This window comes from Suricata suricatta, chromosome 5 (assembly GCF_006229205.1).
Source record: "Suricata suricatta isolate VVHF042 chromosome 5, meerkat_22Aug2017_6uvM2_HiC, whole genome shotgun sequence".
Classification (NCBI taxonomy): domain Eukaryota; kingdom Metazoa; phylum Chordata; class Mammalia; order Carnivora; family Herpestidae; genus Suricata; species Suricata suricatta.
Genome location: NC_043704.1, coordinates 68,263,616 through 68,283,473, shown reverse-complemented (window position 1 = coordinate 68,283,473; position 19,858 = coordinate 68,263,616). Strand labels below are relative to the sequence as shown.

Below are 19,858 nucleotides of genomic sequence, written 5' to 3'. Positions count from 1 at the left end.
ACGCTTCTTTCTTTCATGCCCATTCACCTGGGGCAAGACCAGGGGCCACTGCTGAGGAAGTGCACACTTTGGATTAAAAAAGGAAGGCTGAAGCAGCAGCGGGGTGGATGGGGAAGCTGGGAACCCCCAGTTTCCCCGAACAGAGCAGTGGCATCTGTCAGCACGGCCCTGAGGAGCTCTACGGCTCTGTGCTCAGGTCCTCCTCTCAGCAGACTCGCCAGCAAGGACAGACGCCACAGGGAGGGGGGCTGGTCTAGGAGACAAGGGTGTTCCTGAAGGCCAAGCTGCCAACAAAACCACCCTAGCGAGTAGCTAAGTGCTTAGGCAACTCTGCTTCTGAACTACCCAAATCCAAGGCTAGGACGACTGCTCATAATTAAAGTCAAGGCAGAGGGGGCAGGCTGTTCTCCCCGTGGAAAAGGACCACTGAATGGACAAGTCACGTTACAGCGTGCTTTGGCTCTGACCAGTGTGGGAAAGCCAATCAGGAGAGAAATGTACGGAGGCAAGAGGCAGAGTCAGTTGGGTAGAGCAGAGGCGTGGGTGGCGCCCATCCATGGGGAACATGTCGGGGGAAGGTTTGGAGGTTTCTGTAGCACAGTAAGAGGGTGCTGACCCAGCATCTGCATGCCTACAGAGAACATGCCACCCATGTCCCCAACCCCACCCCTTTCTAGCCACTGTGCAGAGCAAGCAGCAGCACAAAAGCCCCTTCCTCACTCCATTCTAGATGCCCCTTTGAGTCCGGACATCACCACTATAACTTATCCTTGGAGACTTAGCTTTTCTGTAAAGAGAGCAGGGAGGGACTGGAGAGAGGAACAGAGAAGACAGAAATAGTTGAAGAAAGAGAAGCATGTAAATGAGTTCCAGGAAAATGCACACATGCTGAAACCACAATGGTCCAGAAAAGGCTTGTACTTGGTTACTGTCAGCTTCAGCATCCCATTTTCCCTGATTATCTTAACGCATTTTCTGTCCAAACCAGTCATTTCCACCAGCATATTCTGTGGTCTGATCTCCCTGTTGTTCTCCAATGGCTGACAGAGGCAGTGTCCACGCCACCCTCCTCATGCCCTCTCCCCTGCTTCCCACAAGAGGACTTCACAGTACCCACCTCTGTTACTACAGGCTCCGTGAAACAACCCACACCACCATACAATTGGTTTAACTTTATTTCAAAATTGTACAAAATGGCCATAAGCGGCTATAAAAATTTTGTCTTCAGAACACGTGGAAATTCAGAAAGAACAACAAAACAGGTATCATTCACAGTGTAATGGAAAAGCTTTCTCTGAGGCAGAAATTACAACTCTTCCTTCTTCTTCCCTAGTCTCTCATGGTCTCCTTCCCGGAGCTTTCGAATAAAATTGGTAAACCCCAATTCCTAGGGGGGGATGGGAAGAGAAGGAGAAAAAGAAACTTTAACCCCTGATGACGACGTGCACCTTCTCTCCCCTTTCCCTGATGCTCCTTTGGACAGAGAAGTGGCCAGTGGAAGCAGCTGGCCATGTGGGGACGTTCTGCTTGGCTACTGGGAAGCCCCTTCCGGCCCTGCTCTGGGAGCTGGACTCTGGGACACTCCTCCAGCCAGGCTCACAGCCCTTGCTGCCCAGCGGAGCGCTCCCGCTGACCTCCGCCGTGCCTGGAAGCCTCCCGTTGCTGCCCTCCTCAGTAGTTACCCTGCCCCGGGCGGATGCCTCTCCCCAGCTCACCGTCCGATCGCTGTCATACTTCTCTGCAAATTTCCCGTAGTGGTAGTAGTGGAATGTGGGGTAGGCCTTGATGGCCTCCTGCTGACACAGGTCCTGGTTTTTGTCTCTGACACAGTCAACAGCAGCACAGGTGATCTACAGGCCAAAGAAAGGGTGAGACAGCACAGGACACCTCCCATCTGAGACCTGGGGCCCGAACCCTCTGCACACAGATGGCACTTCAGGCCCACATCATGCGCTTTCTTCTTTTCTCCTCAATAGCAGTGATGAGCTCAACCAAATAGCCCCAGCCCAGAGCTCTGCTGAGACTGGTGATGCTTGTTTCCACTTCTCAAGGCAGCTGGGTAAGGTTAGGGGACTCCGCTTGCCACATCATCAGACTACCCTTTAAAAGCAACAGTATAGGGGCGCCTGGGTGGCTCAGTTGGTTAAGCGTCTGGCTTCGGCTCATGTCATGATCTCACAGTCCATGGGTTCGAGCCCCATGTCGGGCTCTGTGCTGACAGCTCAGAGCCTGGAGCCTGTCTTCAGATTCTCTACTTCCCTTTCTCTCTCTGACCCTCCCCTGCTCAACTGTCTCTGTCTGTCTCTCAAAAATAAATAAAAAACAAAAAACATTTTAAAAGCAACTGTACAATGGCCATCAAGGAAATTATGACTTGAAAGCATCTGTCAACACCACAGGTTTTGTGAAGCTCATTTCTATGAGGCATGGTAGGACTCATTCATTTAACACTTCCTGGACATCTGTTTGGGGAGGCAGAATAGTACCAAGGTTAAGAACAAAAGCTTCAATGTCATTTCCCAAGTGCAAATCTTGGCTTGGCTGCATATTAAGACTTAAAATTGGTGCCTCAATTTCCTCCTCTGTAAAATGGGGGTAACGACAATACCTAAGTTATCAGGAAATTATGAAGACTTGGCAAGAGAATTCAGGGGAGGTGAACTGGCCACAGGACCTGGCACATCGTTAGTGGTTGGTAAATGTTAGCTGCTGTTATAATCACGCCTACTGGCCCCAGACACAAACTCTGTCTCCAGTAGGAGCTTGGCATCTGGTCAGGGGAGTCCGATAAAAAGACAACTCCAAGGCATGATAGGAGCTGTGATGTGATGGAGGTGGTCCAGGTGCCCAGGCGCTCTGCCCGGTTTGCCATCTGAGTGGCGGCCTGAAGGAGGAGGGCAAAGAAGTTCCAGCCAGGGGAGCACATTCCAGGAATTGAAAGAGTTAGTTCAGCAGGACTAAAGCACACAGGGTTTTTAGTCAGAAAGAAGTTTCCAAACTGGCTACTGGCCTATTTCTGTCCATCTACCAAATACCACATGCTGGGTAGTTTTTCCTTATTACATATTGTTCTTTCAAAATAAGGTAGCAAGCAGACTTGAAGGACCTTTTTTCTGTTGCCATCACAAAGCAGGGAAGCGGGGGAAAGGGTCACTTAATGGGAACACACCATCCACAAGCATTACAGAAGAGTGGAGGGCAGACTCTGAGGAAAGGCAGCATTTACCCAAGTGCTGTTGTGTGCCAACCCTGTTCTAGATGCCAGGGGTACAGTGAGGACCTTGATGAAGTCTAGTCATTAGTGACTGCCATCCTTACTGCAGGAAGGCAGTTAATAAACACGTAACAAGTGAGATCATTTTAGAGCCCAGTGACTGCTCTGAAGAAATTAAGAGGGTGATTCAAGAAAATGATAGCCAGAGGGGCTGCTCTGCGGCCATGGAGGCCTTTCCAAGAAGAGAGCATTTGATCTGAGACCTGAGTCCAGAGGAGGCCGCGGGTGCAGGAAGGCCAGAGCAGAGAGCACCAACCCAAAGGACCAGCTGATGCCGGGACCAGAGACAGGGATAAGCACGCTGCCCCAGAGAACCAGAGCCCATTATGGCATTCAGACTGAACTACTACTGTGCTTGAAAGAAAGTTAGAAGCATTAAATAGCCACAATTCATGTGGTTCTATGGTTACGGGTTATTCACATTTGGATGGAGGCCCCCTTTCCAGCTAGAAGAGCCCTGCAGGCCACCTACGGTCACGTTTGTTGGTCACTGACCTTGTGCCTGAGTGAGCAGGGCCACTGCTCTGCAGGCAGTGGGACTGATAGAGTGACATGTGGCCCGTGCTCTCTGGTCACCAGTGTGCCACATTTGCCCCTCTCCCGCCCCCACATTTTCCTCCCACTTCAGCTCCGTAATGTTGGTATAACAAGACTCCTCGGAGCAGAGTTTGCAAACTTGCTGCACGCAATCCATATCTGGCTTTCAGTCCTGTTCTGTTTGGCCCACACAGAATTTAAAAAAAAAAAAAAAAAACTGAATTAGCTGCCAACCTAGAAAAAGAGCCAGAAGATTTTATATAAAAGTTTGGCTCTCCAGCTTCTCTTTAAAAGCCGGGTTTGATGGCATGTGCCCTGCATTCCCACAGGCAACACGTGGCCCGAGCAGAGGGCAGCGGTCTCCTGCGGGCACGCTCGACTGGCCTTTTGCTGGAGTCTACACGGAGCTGGCTCACTGGGCCGGCAGGTGGGCCCCCTGCAGTCTCCTGAGAACCCCGGCTCACTTGTAAAACACTTTCTGAATTATTTAGAAACCTGAGGCAGATGCTCCTCTGGCTGTCCTCCGCGTTGCGCTTCTTGGAGCCCGGCCAGGGGAGACCGCGCACACCGGGCAGCCCTCTGCGTCCAGCCCCCGCGAGCGGCCACGCTCCCATGCTACGCTGAGAGTGAGTTTGAAGAGCGCTGCTCCAGGCTGCCGCGTTCCCTGCATCTGCTCTAAATTATGAATTTAATTTGTATACATGCCCTGGAGCTGTGGGAAATACAGTGTATGCTTTTATAAATTGACTAAATTAAAAATGTGTACTTACTTTGAATCCCCTAAACTAGCTGCCAGCCACATACACACAGACTGCTACTTCTGCTGCAGAGGCTCCTCCACCCTGTGTTTCTATAGGAGGAGAGGAGGCATGTGCGGCTCCTTCTAAAGGAAGTGGCTTAGGGGGCGCCTGGGTGGCTCAGTTCGCTAAGCATGGACTTCGGCTCAGGTCATGATCTCACAGCTGTGAATTGGAGCCCCGTGCTGGGCTCTGTGCTGACAGTTCAGAGCCTGGAGCCTGCTTCGGATTCTGTGTCTCCCTCTCTCTCTGCCCCTCCCCTGTTCACACTCTGTCTTTCTCTCTCAAAAATAGACATTAAAAAAAAACTTAAAGGAAGCAGCTTAGACTCTGGAAAGATGACAGCAAATATTCCGCTTCTCATCTATCCCCACTTCTCCTGTCTAAATGCCTGCATCCCTTACACCCACTCCAGATTTACAGACTGACCCACAGCACTGAATGTTCACGATCACTTTGAGATTTGCTCCATGGTACTTGGTATCCTGCTGTGGCCCCTTGGCCAAACACTTGCTAACTGGCACCCATGATTCTTGGCTGCAGGGAACCATTGCGTCAGGTCAGTGATGGACAGGGCTTAAGAACATGGTCCCTCGTGAGGTCTCCAGGGCCTGAACCTAATCACCCATGCACTAATCTGCTCACGACCCCTCCTGCTCTGGCTCCTTCCCTGCCTGCTCCTTCTTCCATCCCTGAGGCTGTAGCCTGAGACCATCTCCCAAATAAACCCCCGACACACAAGGGCCAGAACCTGAGTTTGCTTTTGGGAGACATCTGACAATGCCTATTTATTTGGCTCTCAGCTACTCCTTTCCAGCTGGACAAGTTTGACAGAGTTTTTTACCTTCTTGAAGATTCAATTTCCTCTTCTGTAAAATGGGAGATCAATAATACCTAGTGGGTTAAGCTGATGAGGACAATTTGACATAATGCTCTCACGTATCAGTGGAAGAGTTTTCAGAAAATACCAAATATATTATTGTTTCTTCATTCAGTCAACACTTACAGAGGTTTTAGGTGGCAAGACTGGAGGGCATTCAAGGGCAAATGAGGTCCCTGCCCTCAGGGAGCCTTCCTTCCTAATGGACAGAGAGCCTTATAAACACAAGGGACTAAACACACCAAGGCGCAGGTCCCATCAGCTCCCGCTGCCAAAGGGCACTTGTCCTGGGATGACCTTCATCCTGCCAAGAGCTGCCTGCAAGGCCAGCCCAGCCCCCAGCCCCACCTTACCAGCCCAGTGGTCGCTTGACCCTTGCCTGCATCCACCCGCCTTCCACTTCGGGTCCTTGTCCTCCATGGCCCCTTCCCTACCATCAGCTGTTCCAACACTAGCAGCAGGCAGCCCTTTCTCCACCCAGTGTGTCACCTGCTAACGTTCCCCAGTCAGCTCCTGGGAGGGGGTGGAGGCTCCCCAGCTAAAATATGAGCTGCCTCATGCGGCTTTATTGATTCAGTAAAATAAATCTCTGCAGGAGCTAATATTGACTTTGGCTATGAAAATGGAAGTGAACAACCAACTGCGTATTGATTTGGGAAGGAACAGAGACTGGGTAGAAAAAAAATACAATTCCAGCTAAGAGGTGGCAGCATGGGGTGTCTGGAAAACTAGGAGTCAAGAGACTGTTCTGGCTGTCAATGACCTGCTGGGTGTCCCTGGGCAAGGGACAGAGACCTCTCTGGGCCTTGACCCCTCATGAATAGGAGAGGGCTGGATGGGCCACCAGTCCCCAAACACCAGCCAGTGGCCGGTACACAAGTCAGCTTTTAAAAATTATAAATTCCTGGAACTGTACCTAGACGACTGATGTGATAGCCCTAGGAAGCAGCCAGCAATCATGGCCCCAGTGATTTTCGTCCCCCAGGCCAAGAGCAAACGCCTCCCTGCCGTCACTGAGAGCCGCCTCCAGGAACCTCAGGCTTGCCAACTGTCTGGCAAAGACGGACAGAGAGATTAAATGTGTTCCTGGACATGTGCGAGGTGATCTCTGGCTTGGAATAAAGGAAGCTGAAAGGAGAGAACAGAGGGAATAACACAGAGGGAATGACCCTAGGAAAAGGCAGGCGACGTTACTGGCCCAAGTTAAGACAATTAAGCAAAGGCATATCGGCGTCTCAGAGAAGGAGAGGTCCTGGTGGAAATGGAGTCCCTGTGCATCAGCAGACGGGAAAGAGGAAGGGGAGGGCTGGCCCTCAGCTGCTCACTGTGGGCAGAGTCAGCCTGGCCCTGCTTGGACTGATGTGATCCCTTCACGGATCCATGGAGCCATGGAGACCTTAGCAGCTTGGTGGGGGGCAGACAGGGAGACCCCACACCTCAGCCACTCTCCTGTGCACCCAGGGTGTTCCGGGTGAGGGGTGAAGGGAGTCTGTGTGGAGTGACTGATAGTCCTGGGCTGGTTCCAGGGAGTAAAGGCTTCCCCACACCACCCAACCAACACCCGGTTTATGAGGGAGTTCTGCCGGGAGGGGACCTCCCAGGTGGAGCTCCCGCATACACTGGCCCTGGGTGGCAGAAGGGGGAGGTGGGGAGGGCAATGGAAGATAGGAAGCCCCTTCTTGCCATGCCCCTTTGAATGCAGGCCAGGTGGCAGGCAAAGGAGAAAAGGAGAAGTGAGCCACGGGGGCACAGCCAGACCTTGTGGGTGACAACAGGACATCTGGAGTCCAGGGAAGGGTCCTAGGGTCTGAGTCCTGAGTCTGCCCCCTCCCCACCATGTGCCCCAGCCTGGCTTTCTCTGCCCTGCTGTCCCTGTACAGCTCTCACATGTCATCACAGGGCCAACCCCAGGGGTTCCATGCATGTGTATCCCACCTGACCCGGCTGCACCTGAGGACCGCCCTCCCTCAGGACAATGTAAGTAAGGCACCACCGCAGAGACGCCTGTGACTTGGAGTCTGTGGGTGTGTGTGAGCATGCTTCTGGGGCCTCTTGGGTGACCAGAGTCCTGGGCTGGGAAGAGTCTTCGTGATCGCCTAGAGTAGCGCCCCGATCTTTGAGAGAGGAGGACTCAAGGCCTGAAGGGTAGACGTGACTTCTCCGGGTCCCACAGTTAAGCAGCAGCCAAGCCGCACCGGCCTGAGTTCCTGGGTCTTCTCCTGCCACACAGCCCTCTGGCCCCAGAGGCACAGGAGCTCTCACCTGGCAGGCACCCGAGCTGCCCTCGCTGCTGGAGCTGCCTGGGGGACGTGCCGGGGGTCCCCTCTCCCCACACTCTAATCCGATCCCGCAGCTCTCTCGTGTTAATTTTACGCTTCATGGGTCAGCAGCTGCAGGAGCCTCTGACTTCAGCAGGATGAGCTCTGCAGACAGCCTTGCTCTCCTCCACCCTGGCCGCCTCCAGTTGACTTTTGTTGAATTTTTTTATTTGTAGTTTCAATTATATAAGTAATGCATGACTACAAATCCTACTGTAAAAAGATTCAAGCACTAAGAAAAACATAAACAGATGACCCCTTCACTGCCCCCGTCTTCCAATGAAGGGCCGTAACGGTTCAGTGTATCCCTTTTTGCCGACTTTACAGCATCCATTCAGCCTGCTCTATGCTGCCTTTAGGAAAAGAATGTCCTGGTTCCCAGGAATTCTCTGATCTCAGCAGAGCCTGTTCAGAAAGGGGAGCCGAATGGAGGGGAGGAAGGTGTAGAACTGGCGGCAGAGCAAAGTCAGAGGCAGGACAAGAGACAAAGAGGGGTATCCTTACCTTTCGGTCATCTTTAAAGACGTCGGCAGTGGCCGTAAAGTGTGGGATGACCTTCTTACAGTGCGGGCACCCTGCAGGCAAGGGAAGACATGGTGTTGCACGTGCAGGGGAGGCCGCATGGCCAGGTGCCCCTCCTAGAGCTGACAGAGAAGCCTCTCCAGGAGCGCCCCTCCACCCAACAGACTGGGTTGGGGGCGGTTTGTCTGACTCCCACGGCTTACACACCACACTGCCAGGGTCCTGTGTCACCTGTGCTGCTCAAATACTGCCCTGTGTTTCTGCCATCAGCACGAGGGCTTGGTAGGAGTCCCTGTGCATAGGTCAGGTCTGCTCCTGCCTGGGGCCTCCTACCCCACACCCTCCTGTCACACAGCAGGTCTAGGAGGCTGAGAGTGGGGGAGATGGTCATTGTAGTCTTGCTCTGCAAGCTGCTTCCATGGAGGTTTGCCCCAGGAGCTACGGCACAGGGGCAGCGTTGGGCTTGGGAAAGGACAATGTGCGCCCAGGACTCTCTGAGCCTGGTACAAAGCCCGCTGCTCTCGCCTTATGGACAGTGGTAAATCTGTCCCTGTCCTGACTGAGAACACGGGACTGAGAAGGGCACTGGCAGGAGCAACCACCTGAGGACCCACTGCTCACATTTTGCTGTTAAAGTCCATGTTTCCAGCAAATCCCCACCCTAGACCAAGCAGACAGACCAGGCCCCAGGTCAGCACACTATCCTACCCTCTGCTCTACAATCAACTTGAACCCTGAATCTAGGGACAGAAGACCAAGGTCAGGCTAAGAGGAGAATAAGCCACTGGGTCATCAGGGCCTGGGTTCCCAACTGCGGAGAGAGGCCTATCACAATGGATGAGGACGGACCCCCCTTTCTTGGCCCTTCCCTCCGCATTAACAGATCCAAACCGAAGCCCACATCTTTCCAGCATTCCCCAGACACTGAGTGCAACTACCACGAGAACAAAACTGCTTTGAGGGAGGGTTTCTCTGACTGTGGTAATTAATTCTGATCCAAACACAGGTGTGAGAGGCCAAACGCCCTATGGGGAGAGTCGGTGAACAGTCGGGCCAGCCAAGGTGAGGAACAGAAATGGCTTTGCTTGTCTGCTTTCTCTCTTTTTAAAATAAGATAATAACGACCGGCATTTCAAAGGGTTTTGTGAAACCAAATTAAAACTGAGCTACAACTTTAATCTGAATGTAGCATTTGGGCCAGTTCCTGAGATGGGCAGGATCGCCCATATGGCCTGGCTGGCAGAGTTGTCAGCTGGCCCCAGAACGGTATGGACAGTGATGGGCAGGGGCAAGAAACGGATTCTCCCAACATCCACTGCAGGTGTAGAGAAGGGAGCTGGGCTGGTTGTGAGTTCTATCAGAACAGAATGCCACAGAGTGCCTAACTTGTGGCAGATACTAACAGATGATTTTTGAATGGCCTCGATGGCAATTACAAGAACACTTTACTAATCTGACCCAAGAGAAGAAAGAATAGTTCAAATTGATAAAAACTTCACACTATAAAGGAATGATGGTCTAGAGGGCACAATGTGCTAGTTGACAAGGTTTGCCAGAGCACCATCCCCACAGCACCTAGTGGTCCCCTGTGGGTGGCACAAGGATGCCCACTAATAGTATTAGGCTGGCTGGAAAGAAGTTATCCTCTCCCCTGAACCTGGCATCACTATTAATTTTTCTTTTCTAAGCTCTTTATTATTGAATGTATAAAGGTAACTGTCAGCCTAGTGCAAATTCCTATTACCATGAATTTAAAGTATCTAGGTCTCAGATTAAACACTTCTGGTGCATCTAATTTTATCATTATCCAAAAGAAAGAGCATGGCAGATGAGTAACTGGAGGGGAGGCTGTTTTAGAAAGGGGGGGGCATGAAGATGTTCCCCTGAGGTGTCAGGTGGGCCAGAAGAGGCATGATCATTTAATCTGGGCTCTTTAAAAAGGCACCACCTTTTTAAGCAAAGAAGCTTCCCAGAGTTGTGAGACAGAAAGAAAGACAGAAGCCAGGACAGAAAATTCCAATGCTAGACACTCAGCCAAGCTGGCCTAAGAAGGGCAGTCACCATGACCAGGAGAGAACAGTGCAACAGCCACAGGAAGAGCTCTAGAAACTGGGAAGAGGTGGGAGGAGGTGATGGAGGAGGTCGGGGAGTTAGGGGAGAGGTGGGAGGTGGGGGGGCAGGAGGTTGGGGACATGGGGGGAGCTGGGAAGTAAGGGACGGATCGGGGAGGTGGGAAGTGGGTGGGAGACAGGAAGTGGAGGGAGATGGGAGGTAGGGGACGTGGGGGAGGTGAGAAAGAGTAGAGATTGGGGAAGGAAGGATAGGGGGTTGGCTTTTGCTTTTACTTAATACCTTTATCAGGTATGTGATCTTTCTGAGTATTAGGTTCTTTATATGTAAATAAGCATAAGGATGTGTTATATACTATATATAAATAAATATACATTATTTTCATAATGGAAAAATTTTTAAAGATTTGCCTCTGGGTAGATCTACCTTCTTGATGAGCATCTCTGGAACAGAGTTCAGGCACAGGAACGTGCAGTACAGAAGGGAAACTCTAGGTGCCAGGCCCTCTGTCGGAATCTGAGTCGCTCAGTGGAGCGACTGAACGGGCTGTTTCAAGTTGTTTCTTGCCAGAGTGCATAGTCTGTGAAGCCCTTGAGGCATGGCAGGAACCATGCCTTCTTCCCTGTATCCTGGATTCTAGCTAGCACCCAGCACACAGTGGTTCTGTGAGGGAGGTCGTTAGCACCTCAGTGAGGTAGGAGTCCTGACCCCAGAGGTCTGGGGGAAAGAGGGGAGCAATTCCATGGAAAGCTGTAGTCCGGACTTTCTAAAGTCCACCTTGACCCAGAGTCAAGGACCTCTGCTTCTGTGGCCAGGGTTTTGCTGTGACTGATAAAGCTCGTACTCTCTGAATTGTGTCTGTGACAGAAAGAGCACCAGCCCAGGCTGCGGGCAGGGCTCTGTCACTACAGTGCTCTGAGGCCTTGGGTAGGTCACACATCTTCTGGGTGTTAGTCCTGCACATGGCATTCTGCCCAGAAGGAAGATGACTTCTTAAAATCCTCTCAGCCTTCTAGGCATATTGTAAGGACAGAGGAAGACAGTGAGAGGCTCTGCAAGGAATAGAGAGAGCCCAAGTCCTGCTCCCATTTGGAGAAGAAGAGCCAAAAAACAGAGGGACACTGGCTGCCTGAGGGTGGGGGCCTGAGGCTGGGAAAGGCAGCAGGAGGCAAGCCCTCTCAGAAAATGAGAGGGAGGAGAGACGTTAAGGATTACTGACACTTGAAAAGTGGGGCAGGAGGAGAGACAAGAGGAGGGCTGGCTACAAGCAAGCGGGTTTATGACTAGATGGAGTTGTGTGGTTCTCTGTAGAGCGAAGCTTTATTCTCTCCACCCCATTAAGCTGGGCTGTAACCTGGGGGACAGACAAGGGCAACAGAAGGGTGGGAAATTCAAGAGCCTTCCCTTTCAAGTATCACTTAACTTCAAGATGGAACACATAAAATCCAAAAGTCACAAATACATGTGTCACTTTCTCAACTTAAACTTTGATTAAAACGGGGATGGAGGGGGGAGCCAGCTCAGGAGAAACAGTTGCTTTCCCTACAGATTCAAACCCGATGGCATCAAAGCCACGTGGGGAGGTCAGCGAGGAGGACTAGGCTGGGGGTGCTCAGGAAGACCAGGAAAGCAGAGGCCAAAAGGGGGCAGTTAAATTCGAGTTTGAAATCAGTGGCCAGTGGGACAGAGGGAGCCAAGGGTAGACGGAGGTGGTAGGTGGGAAGCAGGGAGCCTAGAAGATTCCAGGGATGTGAGGAGAATGAATAATTTTATGGCAGGTCCCTGCCACAAAGAGAAGCAGAGGGCTTTACGACTGATGTGAGCAAGAGCTCACAGAAGGAGGCCTTGGATGCCTGGGACCTCAGCCTGGAATGAAACTGAGGAGCCCTGTTCACAGCAGGAATGAGCCCAGGGTCCACCTGTGACTGCGCTGTTCCCTGGTGGGGGACCTTCTTGGTTCAGTCTCCTCCACCTTGCACACTGGTGAGCACCCCCAGCTACTTACAAGGGGCGTAGAACATGACCAGAGTGTGCTTCTTCTTCTTCAGCGTCTCCCGGAAGTTGTCCCCTACCAGGTGCAACACGCTGGTCTGCTGCTCCTCCCACGTGGGCTCTGGGGGTGGAGGGGCCTCAGGGCTGCAGGAATGGTGGGGAGAGGAGACAGTCATCAGGGGAGGCCTGTGTAAGGGCAGGCACTCCCACCCCCACCCGCTCAGAGGAGCACCCAAGAAGAAATCACGTGCATCCTTTCTAAACTTTAATTTAAAACCTGAGTTTAAACATGAAGAAATCTGTACCATCAGCAAAGATATTCTGATTCCCTCTGAAGAGCCTATTAAAAAGCCATTTTGTGACAGTGTAGAAGACCTGGGTCCCTTCTAGGGCAGGGTAGTCTCTCCAGGTGCCAGCCATCACCTTGCCTTGGGTACAGAAGCACCTTTGCCTGGGTTCCCTCTCCCACTCTCCCTCCTGCCTCTTCTGGGACCCTGAAAGACCCTCCATTACCTTCTGCTCCTGAGCCTTTGTGCTGGTGGAGAGAGCATGGACCAAGGCGTGAGGTGGGTCTGGATTGAAACCCAGATTGCTTATCACCTTAGGTAAATTACTAAACCCCTTGGAACTTCATTTTCTTTTCTGTTACATGATTGCAATGATACCTACCTCCTAGGAGCCCTATGAAGAGCAGAGACAGTGAACGTAAGGCACCTCGTCAGGACAGCAACTACCAGCTGCTAAGAGCCCGTGTGCTCTAAGAAATACTGGGCATTCACCGTGTGTTTGTAATTTCTCAGTCTTTTTCTGTCCACTAGTTCCCTCTATTGTGCCTCACAAAAGGACATGTCTCGGCATGGCCGCTGTGCAAGGATAACACACAAATTCATGAAGTGTTCCATATTTTCTCAGGATGAGAACTGGGTGTTATATATAAGTGATGACTCACTAAGTTCTACTCCTGAAGCCAATATTATATTATATGTTAACAAACTAGAATTTAAATAAAAACTTGAAAAAAAACCCACAGAAACAAAAGAACAGATCTCAGAGTTTTTTAAAAGCTGTTGTTGCCTTGTCCCCCTCTCTATAGCCAACTGCTCTGCTCCTCTGAGAAGGGTCTCTGGGGAGTGGTCTGCACCTGGTGCTGCCACATCGTCCCCTGCTCTCCCTCCTTCAGCCCTGCACCACTGGTTTCCAGTCCTGGACTCAGTCCTGGCCCCAGCCCCGAACCCAGCTGAGTGCAGCCCCGAGCCAGCCCGGGACCATTCATCTTTCAGAAGTCCCCTCTATCCCGTGTTCGCAGGGTCTCCTTCCTCTTCTGGCTCTATCTGAGCCCCTGCAATTCTCAAAAGATCTTATCCATCTGCATGGCTTCCATAATTCCCGTGCTTGAGGATGACTTGAGCCCGGACCTCTCAACAAGCCTCCCTAATTCCAGGTGTTTTTCAGATACTTCCACCGGAAGGCCTCACCTGGAGGTCACCCCAATCCTAACAAAACTTAGCAGGGATTACTCTTCCCCCTCCTCCGCACCTCCCAAACCAGCTGTCCTCCCCTACCTCTCCCTTCTGGTCAATGGCACCCCTGCTCTTGTGACCAAGACTGGGCCCTCCCAGCCATCCTGTCCTCCTCGCTTTTCTTTCTCTAGATCCACTGCCCTAACCCTGGCTTGTGGTTGACACTGCCCACCTGACCTCCCTGCGATGCCTCCTCCCTGAAGCCCGCCTCCCCAGGCTGGCCTTCTGAAGGGCATGTCTCAGGTGCCCACAGCACACTGTCACCAGCCTGGAAACACCATCGGCCTCACCCAACATGCCTCATCCTGCTCCTGGGTGACAGGCGCCAGTCCTCCATCTCAGAGCTATCTGCTGTTCATGCTCTGCCTGAGAAATCTTTCTGAGCTCCCCAAAGAACTACTAATTGTCTCTAGGCAAGGCCGCTAACCTCTCTGAACCTAAGTTCCTTCATCAAGTAATAGGAATAAAAACTCTTGACCTTATAGGATCTGAGAATGAAATGGGCAACAGATATAAAAGCAATTGGCAAAGTCTGGGAAGGTATTACCACTTATGTGGCACTACTGTCAGTTATAGATCCAAATAAGAGCTGGCATCAAAAACAAAAACAGCTTCCTTTCTCTGAGTATCGCCACCCCACACACCATGCTGAGCACAACAGTCTAACTTAATTCTCTAGACGAGTCTTTGGGAAAGTGTTGTCTGTTTTACAGATGGGAACAGGCTTAGTGAGGTCAAGTAAATGGCCCAGGGTCACGGTCTAAGCACAGGTCTCTCAGACTCCAAAGTTGTTGCTTTTACCCTCAGTGCTTTTCAGGTGCTCAGCAGCAAGGACTGTGCACAGAAGACACAGATTCTCTGTGCTCAGTTCCTGCAGCCAGGCCTCTCCTGATTCCCTCGGCTCTCCCACCACAAGCCCAAGCACCAAGAATGCATCCGAACCCCCACCCTGCTCAGTCCTCCCAGTGTAGCAGGCCTGGCACTGGAGGGAGGCTGGAGAGGCACGTGTGAATAGCAACCTGCTTCTGCCGCCAGAAGGCACAAAGGAGTGAGTACCTTGTCCCTTCTGGAAGTGAGCCACCACTCGCCTCTGGTCCCTAAGAGGGAGGCCAGGCTACTCTGAGAACCTGTCACCTGTGATGAGCAGGACAGAGTGGGAGAAGCTGAGACCAGGACCTCACTAGTGCACCCGCCTCTTCCCAGGGCCTCTCCTGAACCTAGTGGTACCTTTGCTCTCATTCCATAAGTGGGTATTTCTCAAAACACTATGGGTGTGGGTTCCATTCCCACTTCCTGAATCAGGAAGTGTTCTTCAGGGACAGCAGCCCCGGAATCTGCACTTCAAACAAGCGCCTCAATACCAGGTGACACACAGGTACTCCCAGTCTGAGTATGAATGTCCTAACAAAGTAACTCAATCTAGATGCTGCTATTTTGCATGGTTCTCGTGTTACCTTGTGACTCTGAAGTCTTGGTTTTCATATGGGCATCACTGTGCTATGTACCAGAGACCTCTGCAAAGGCTGGAATATGTCTTCTTTTACTTTATCTCTCCTGCCCACCCCCTCCACCCCCGCAGTCCTGAAATGAAGACACATTCCCAAATATTCAAGGAGTGTGTGTGAGTGTGTGTGTGTGTGTGTGTGTGTGTGTGTGTGTGTGTGTGAGTGTGTGCGCACGCACGTCTTGGGGGAAGGGTGTAGACAGGAGAAAGTCTCCTTAACTGTGTCCTAACAATTTCTGCCTCTCAAGCAAGTCCCGAGGCTTCCTCCATGTCCCAGGGCACCTGTGTGATGGTTCGTCTCCCTCACAGGACAGTGAAATGTTAAGGTTCCTAAGACCTTGGGTGAGGAGGAGGTCCTTGGGCTAGTAATTATGAGGCTCCTCAGGTTCTCTGGACTTGCAGGCTGTTCTGGGCTGAGTTGTGACTGCACCCACCTCCCACCCACCCCCATTTACCTGTTGAAGTCCCAGCCCCCACATACCTCAGAATGTGACTGTACTTGGAGACAGGGTTGTTAGAGATAATTAAGTTAAAATGAATTCACTGGAATGGGCCCTACCCTAATCTTACTGGTGCCCTTCCAAGAAGAGGAGATTAGGACACAGACACAAAAGGAAGACTATGTGCAGACATGGAGAGGAAGAAGACAGCCAAGGAGAGAGGCCTCAGAAGAAACCAGCTCTGCTGATGTCTCATCTTGGACTTCTGGCCTGTGGAACTGTGAGAAAATAAACTTCTGCTGTAAGCCCCCAAGTCTGTGTTGCCTATTGTGGTAAATCAGCAAACGACTACACACCCTGAGGGAGCTCTTCACAGTCTGTATTGTCGGCCCCAGACTGCCACAGGCTGCCTCGTGGACACACTACCGGAGGCCTAGTCAACCCCCAGGAGACCTGGTCCCGAGTGAGTCCAGCTCTGAATGTGCAGAGCTGTGTGTGTCCTTTGGCCATCAAAGCAGGTGGCATAAAACGCCATGATGAAGCCTGGGGCTAGGTCGCAGGGAGAGGGGGTCCTCTAGGAAGACAGACATGCGACCTGCTGGCACTGGTGCCGGTGAAACTGCATCCAGGAAGGCTACCAGTGATGTGCTGCATGAGGACATGTGGCCAGCACACCAGAGGTGGCTCTAGAATTGGGGATATCAAGTCCACCTTGGCTTTGTGGCCCTGAGCCAGGGTCAGCAGCCCCAAAGGTGTACTCTGTCCCCTCCAGGCCAGCTCCAGTGGCCGCCAGCCAGGAGTCAGGGTGTGCCACGAGACCGTCACACTTACTTCCGCATCCACTCAATAAAGTTCTTCTTTGTTCTGAGCGCAGGCACTGCATGTTTCTCTCCATTCTTAAAGTACTTCAATGTAGGAAACTCGGAGATGTGGAATCTTTCTGCCAGGACCTTGTTGACAGTGGCATCAACAGCTGCAAGGACAGCAGAGCTCTGTGATGGGGGAGAGGCCAACCATGCACGACAGCCTCAGACACTGTGATGGCAGAAGAGGAGCCCAGACGCCAGCCCCCATTCCCCTCCAGCCCCCGGCTCCCCAGCCTGCCAGTATGTCACTGGGAGTGGCTAGCTCCGTGGGCTCATATATTCCAGGGAATGATCAGACACTAGGAAGTCCATTATTTCTCATTTGTGGGCTGAAATGAGACTTTTAAATCTGCCCTACCAATGGCTGTGTAGACTGTGGCTGTTCCAAATAGCCAGGGTCCCAGAGAAAAGAGAGAGAACTGTGAGGCTTCACCCCAGAGCCATGACCTGGCAGAGGCCACAGGGACAGCATGGGAACATGGCCCATTGTCTCCCTGCTAGTGGCCCCACTATCTATGACATGTGTACTTGGGGACAGTAAAGTACTGCGGACTTCAGGGACCAGGAAAGTGGCTGCAGAGCCTGCAAGGGAAAGTCACTGTGATGATTCATGCCACTGATTCTTCAGAAGACAATGGTGGCAGGGAGGTTAAGGAAAGGAAGCTTACATCTGCTTCTCCATGGAGGACTTCTGCCGCATTCTCAAACTCTGGCTTCATTTTCTTACAGTGTCCACACCCTGTGGGAAGAAATTGAGAGAAACCATCCCTATGGCATGGAGGCTCCAGCGACGTCTCCTGCCTCTGTAAGACAGCTGGGCCCTATTCACAGACACCAGGGGGACCTGACGGAAAAGCAGCACCAGGTGCGAGGAAAGAAATCTTTTCCCTGATCCACTTGATAGAGGAGGGGAAGGTGTGCAAGAGGCAAAAAATGAAGTCACTACATGAAAGATACTGGCTCCATATATCTGTAGGTCCTATACGGGATATATATGTGTATGGGTCCTGTGTGCAGGCTCACCTCTAAGAGCTTTGTATCCTCACAACAGCCCTGCAAGGTAGAGCCTGCAATGATCTCCATTTTATAGATGAGAAAACTAAGGCACCAAAAAGGTGGGCGACTGGCCAAGGCTACATACACAGCGACAGGACACAGAGCCAGGCCGAGCACCCAAGCAATGTGGTTGGAGGCCACAGTCACAGGCAGTGTGTGTTTCTCAGCACCACGCCACTACCCCCGTCATCCCATTCTCCAGGGTGGAAGGGGGTCTGAGCCTTGAACCGGGAATAACCATTCACAGAAGCAAGGATACATTCCAATTGTCCCCTAGGGGAGGATGTATGGTATGACAGGCACAGGGATCAGGTTTGTCATTTCCAAATGCCTATGTCTTGGTATAAAGATTGCTGTGCCCTCTCCTCCAACCACACACATGCAGTAATGTCACAAATAATAAAATTTGATACATTAAAAAGCAAACAAGCACTTTGAAAGATGATGTCAGGACATTGGTACATGGCTTGCATTTTAGTAGAGAGTACTTTCTGGCTTCTAACACCGCAGGGGCTGTGAAGCGAGGAGGTCCAGACTGGCTCAGGCTCAGGACGGCTGAAAGGGGAACCTGGCTGCGTGGAGGCCACGCTTGAAGCAGGCTAAGCAGAAGGCAGGACAGAGCTCGGCCTTCTCACGGCGGGTACTGCTGTGTAGAAGCTGACAGCACCGCAATTCTGTAACTGACTTGAGCAAAAGGGAGGCAGATAGATACACCACTATTAGCTGAGGACGCCTCCCATAGTCTCCAGAAGCCAGCAAGCCATGGAAAGGGCTTTCCTGCTTCCATCTGAGCACTGAGCTGGGATAAAAGTTCCTGTCTCCTCCAAGGTCATTCCCACAGAGCTCAGCCCCAGGGGGTGCCAGAACACAAACACGTCCCCTCCATGCCTGCCTGTTCTCAGTGTCCTCAGTCCATGTTCACCCATCCTTCCTCAGGACAAGGGGTTCCACAGTGGCCATGCTGCACCCCCCCCACACACACTGGTAGTAGAAACTTTAAGTGATCATGCAGCATCCAGGCCAGAGCCTCCCCTGGACAGAGCACTCTGGGAGCCATGAGATGACTCCGTGGATGGAGCAGTCCCTAATGGAATTCAGCCCAGGGAGCAGCTACAATGCTCAGCGGCACCAGCATTTTGGTCCTTCTCAAATGGGCCCAAGGATAAGGGACACCTGTGCATTTATGGTCTGACTACAGCCCACGCAGGACATGAGGAGCCATAGGAGTACCAAGGTCACCATGACATTGAAACACAAGAACTTCATTTGCCAGAAATGAACATTTAGTGCTATCAAAACCCATTTGTCACTTTCTAAGCAATCAGGTTACAAAGGGCTTTTTTGTTCTGTTTTGGTTAAGTTTGTTTGGAAATGAAAACATATTTTCTCCCAAAAAACAATTTCATACACAGATTCTATGCAGGTTCTCAGGAACAACTACAAAACCCATTTAACAGAATGTGCCTGAAGCATACAGAGCAAGGAGTGCTATTTCTACTCCACTGAATTGTCCCCCCGGATGGAAAACACGCACGATCCAGCTCCAGGCACCCTACAGCCCTCTCCCTGCAGGCAGCAGCTCCCCGCAACGGCAAAAGAGAGAGCATCTTCCTCCACTTGGGATGGGACTCCGGGCCTTCTTGGGTCACTGACACTCTTGAGAACTTAATAAAAGCTTCTCCTTCCCCTCTCCCATACTGAGGCATATAGAGTCCAAAAGTATGTACAGCTTCATAGGGCTCTGATCCCCTATCTGGCTCCCAGACCCCAGCTAAAAGCCAAGGCAGACAAGGCCTGACTCCAAGGCATTCTTTCTCATGAGAGGTGGGGCAAGAGAGCAGAGTTGTCCCTATAGCTGTCCAGGCTCCAGTATCCATTCACACCGATCCACGTGTCAGGAGTGATGGAATATTCTAGGGAAGATTCTACTGACTTAACATGGAATATATTAAAATGAACTTTTTTTCTTTTTTTTTTTGGTTCTCACTAAAATCAAAGGAGTAAGTCATTCTCTGGACTTTATGGTCAGGATGAAGGGGTTCTAAAACTCTTTAAAATAATTTTTTTAATGTCTTTTTTTTT

At 51.5% G+C, this 19,858-nt stretch overlaps 1 protein-coding gene across 1 annotated transcript in view; it reads right to left on the bottom strand.

Moving 5' to 3' along the window:
- Positions 1-1,157: 1,157 nt before the first annotated feature.
- Positions 1,158-19,858, bottom strand: part of PDIA5 (protein disulfide isomerase family A member 5) — a 91,942-nt gene continuing 73,241 nt past the window's right edge. The window contains exons 12-17 of the mRNA XM_029939452.1: positions 17,389-17,459; positions 16,686-16,846; positions 12,404-12,534; positions 8,311-8,381; positions 1,716-1,850; positions 1,158-1,387 (exon numbers count right to left, since the gene is read on the bottom strand). Coding sequence (XP_029795312.1) covers positions 1,307-1,387; positions 1,716-1,850; positions 8,311-8,381; positions 12,404-12,534; positions 16,686-16,846; positions 17,389-17,459 — 650 coding nt within the window. The 3' untranslated portion in view covers positions 1,158-1,306. The remainder of the gene's footprint in view (positions 1,388-1,715; positions 1,851-8,310; positions 8,382-12,403; positions 12,535-16,685; positions 16,847-17,388; positions 17,460-19,858) is intronic.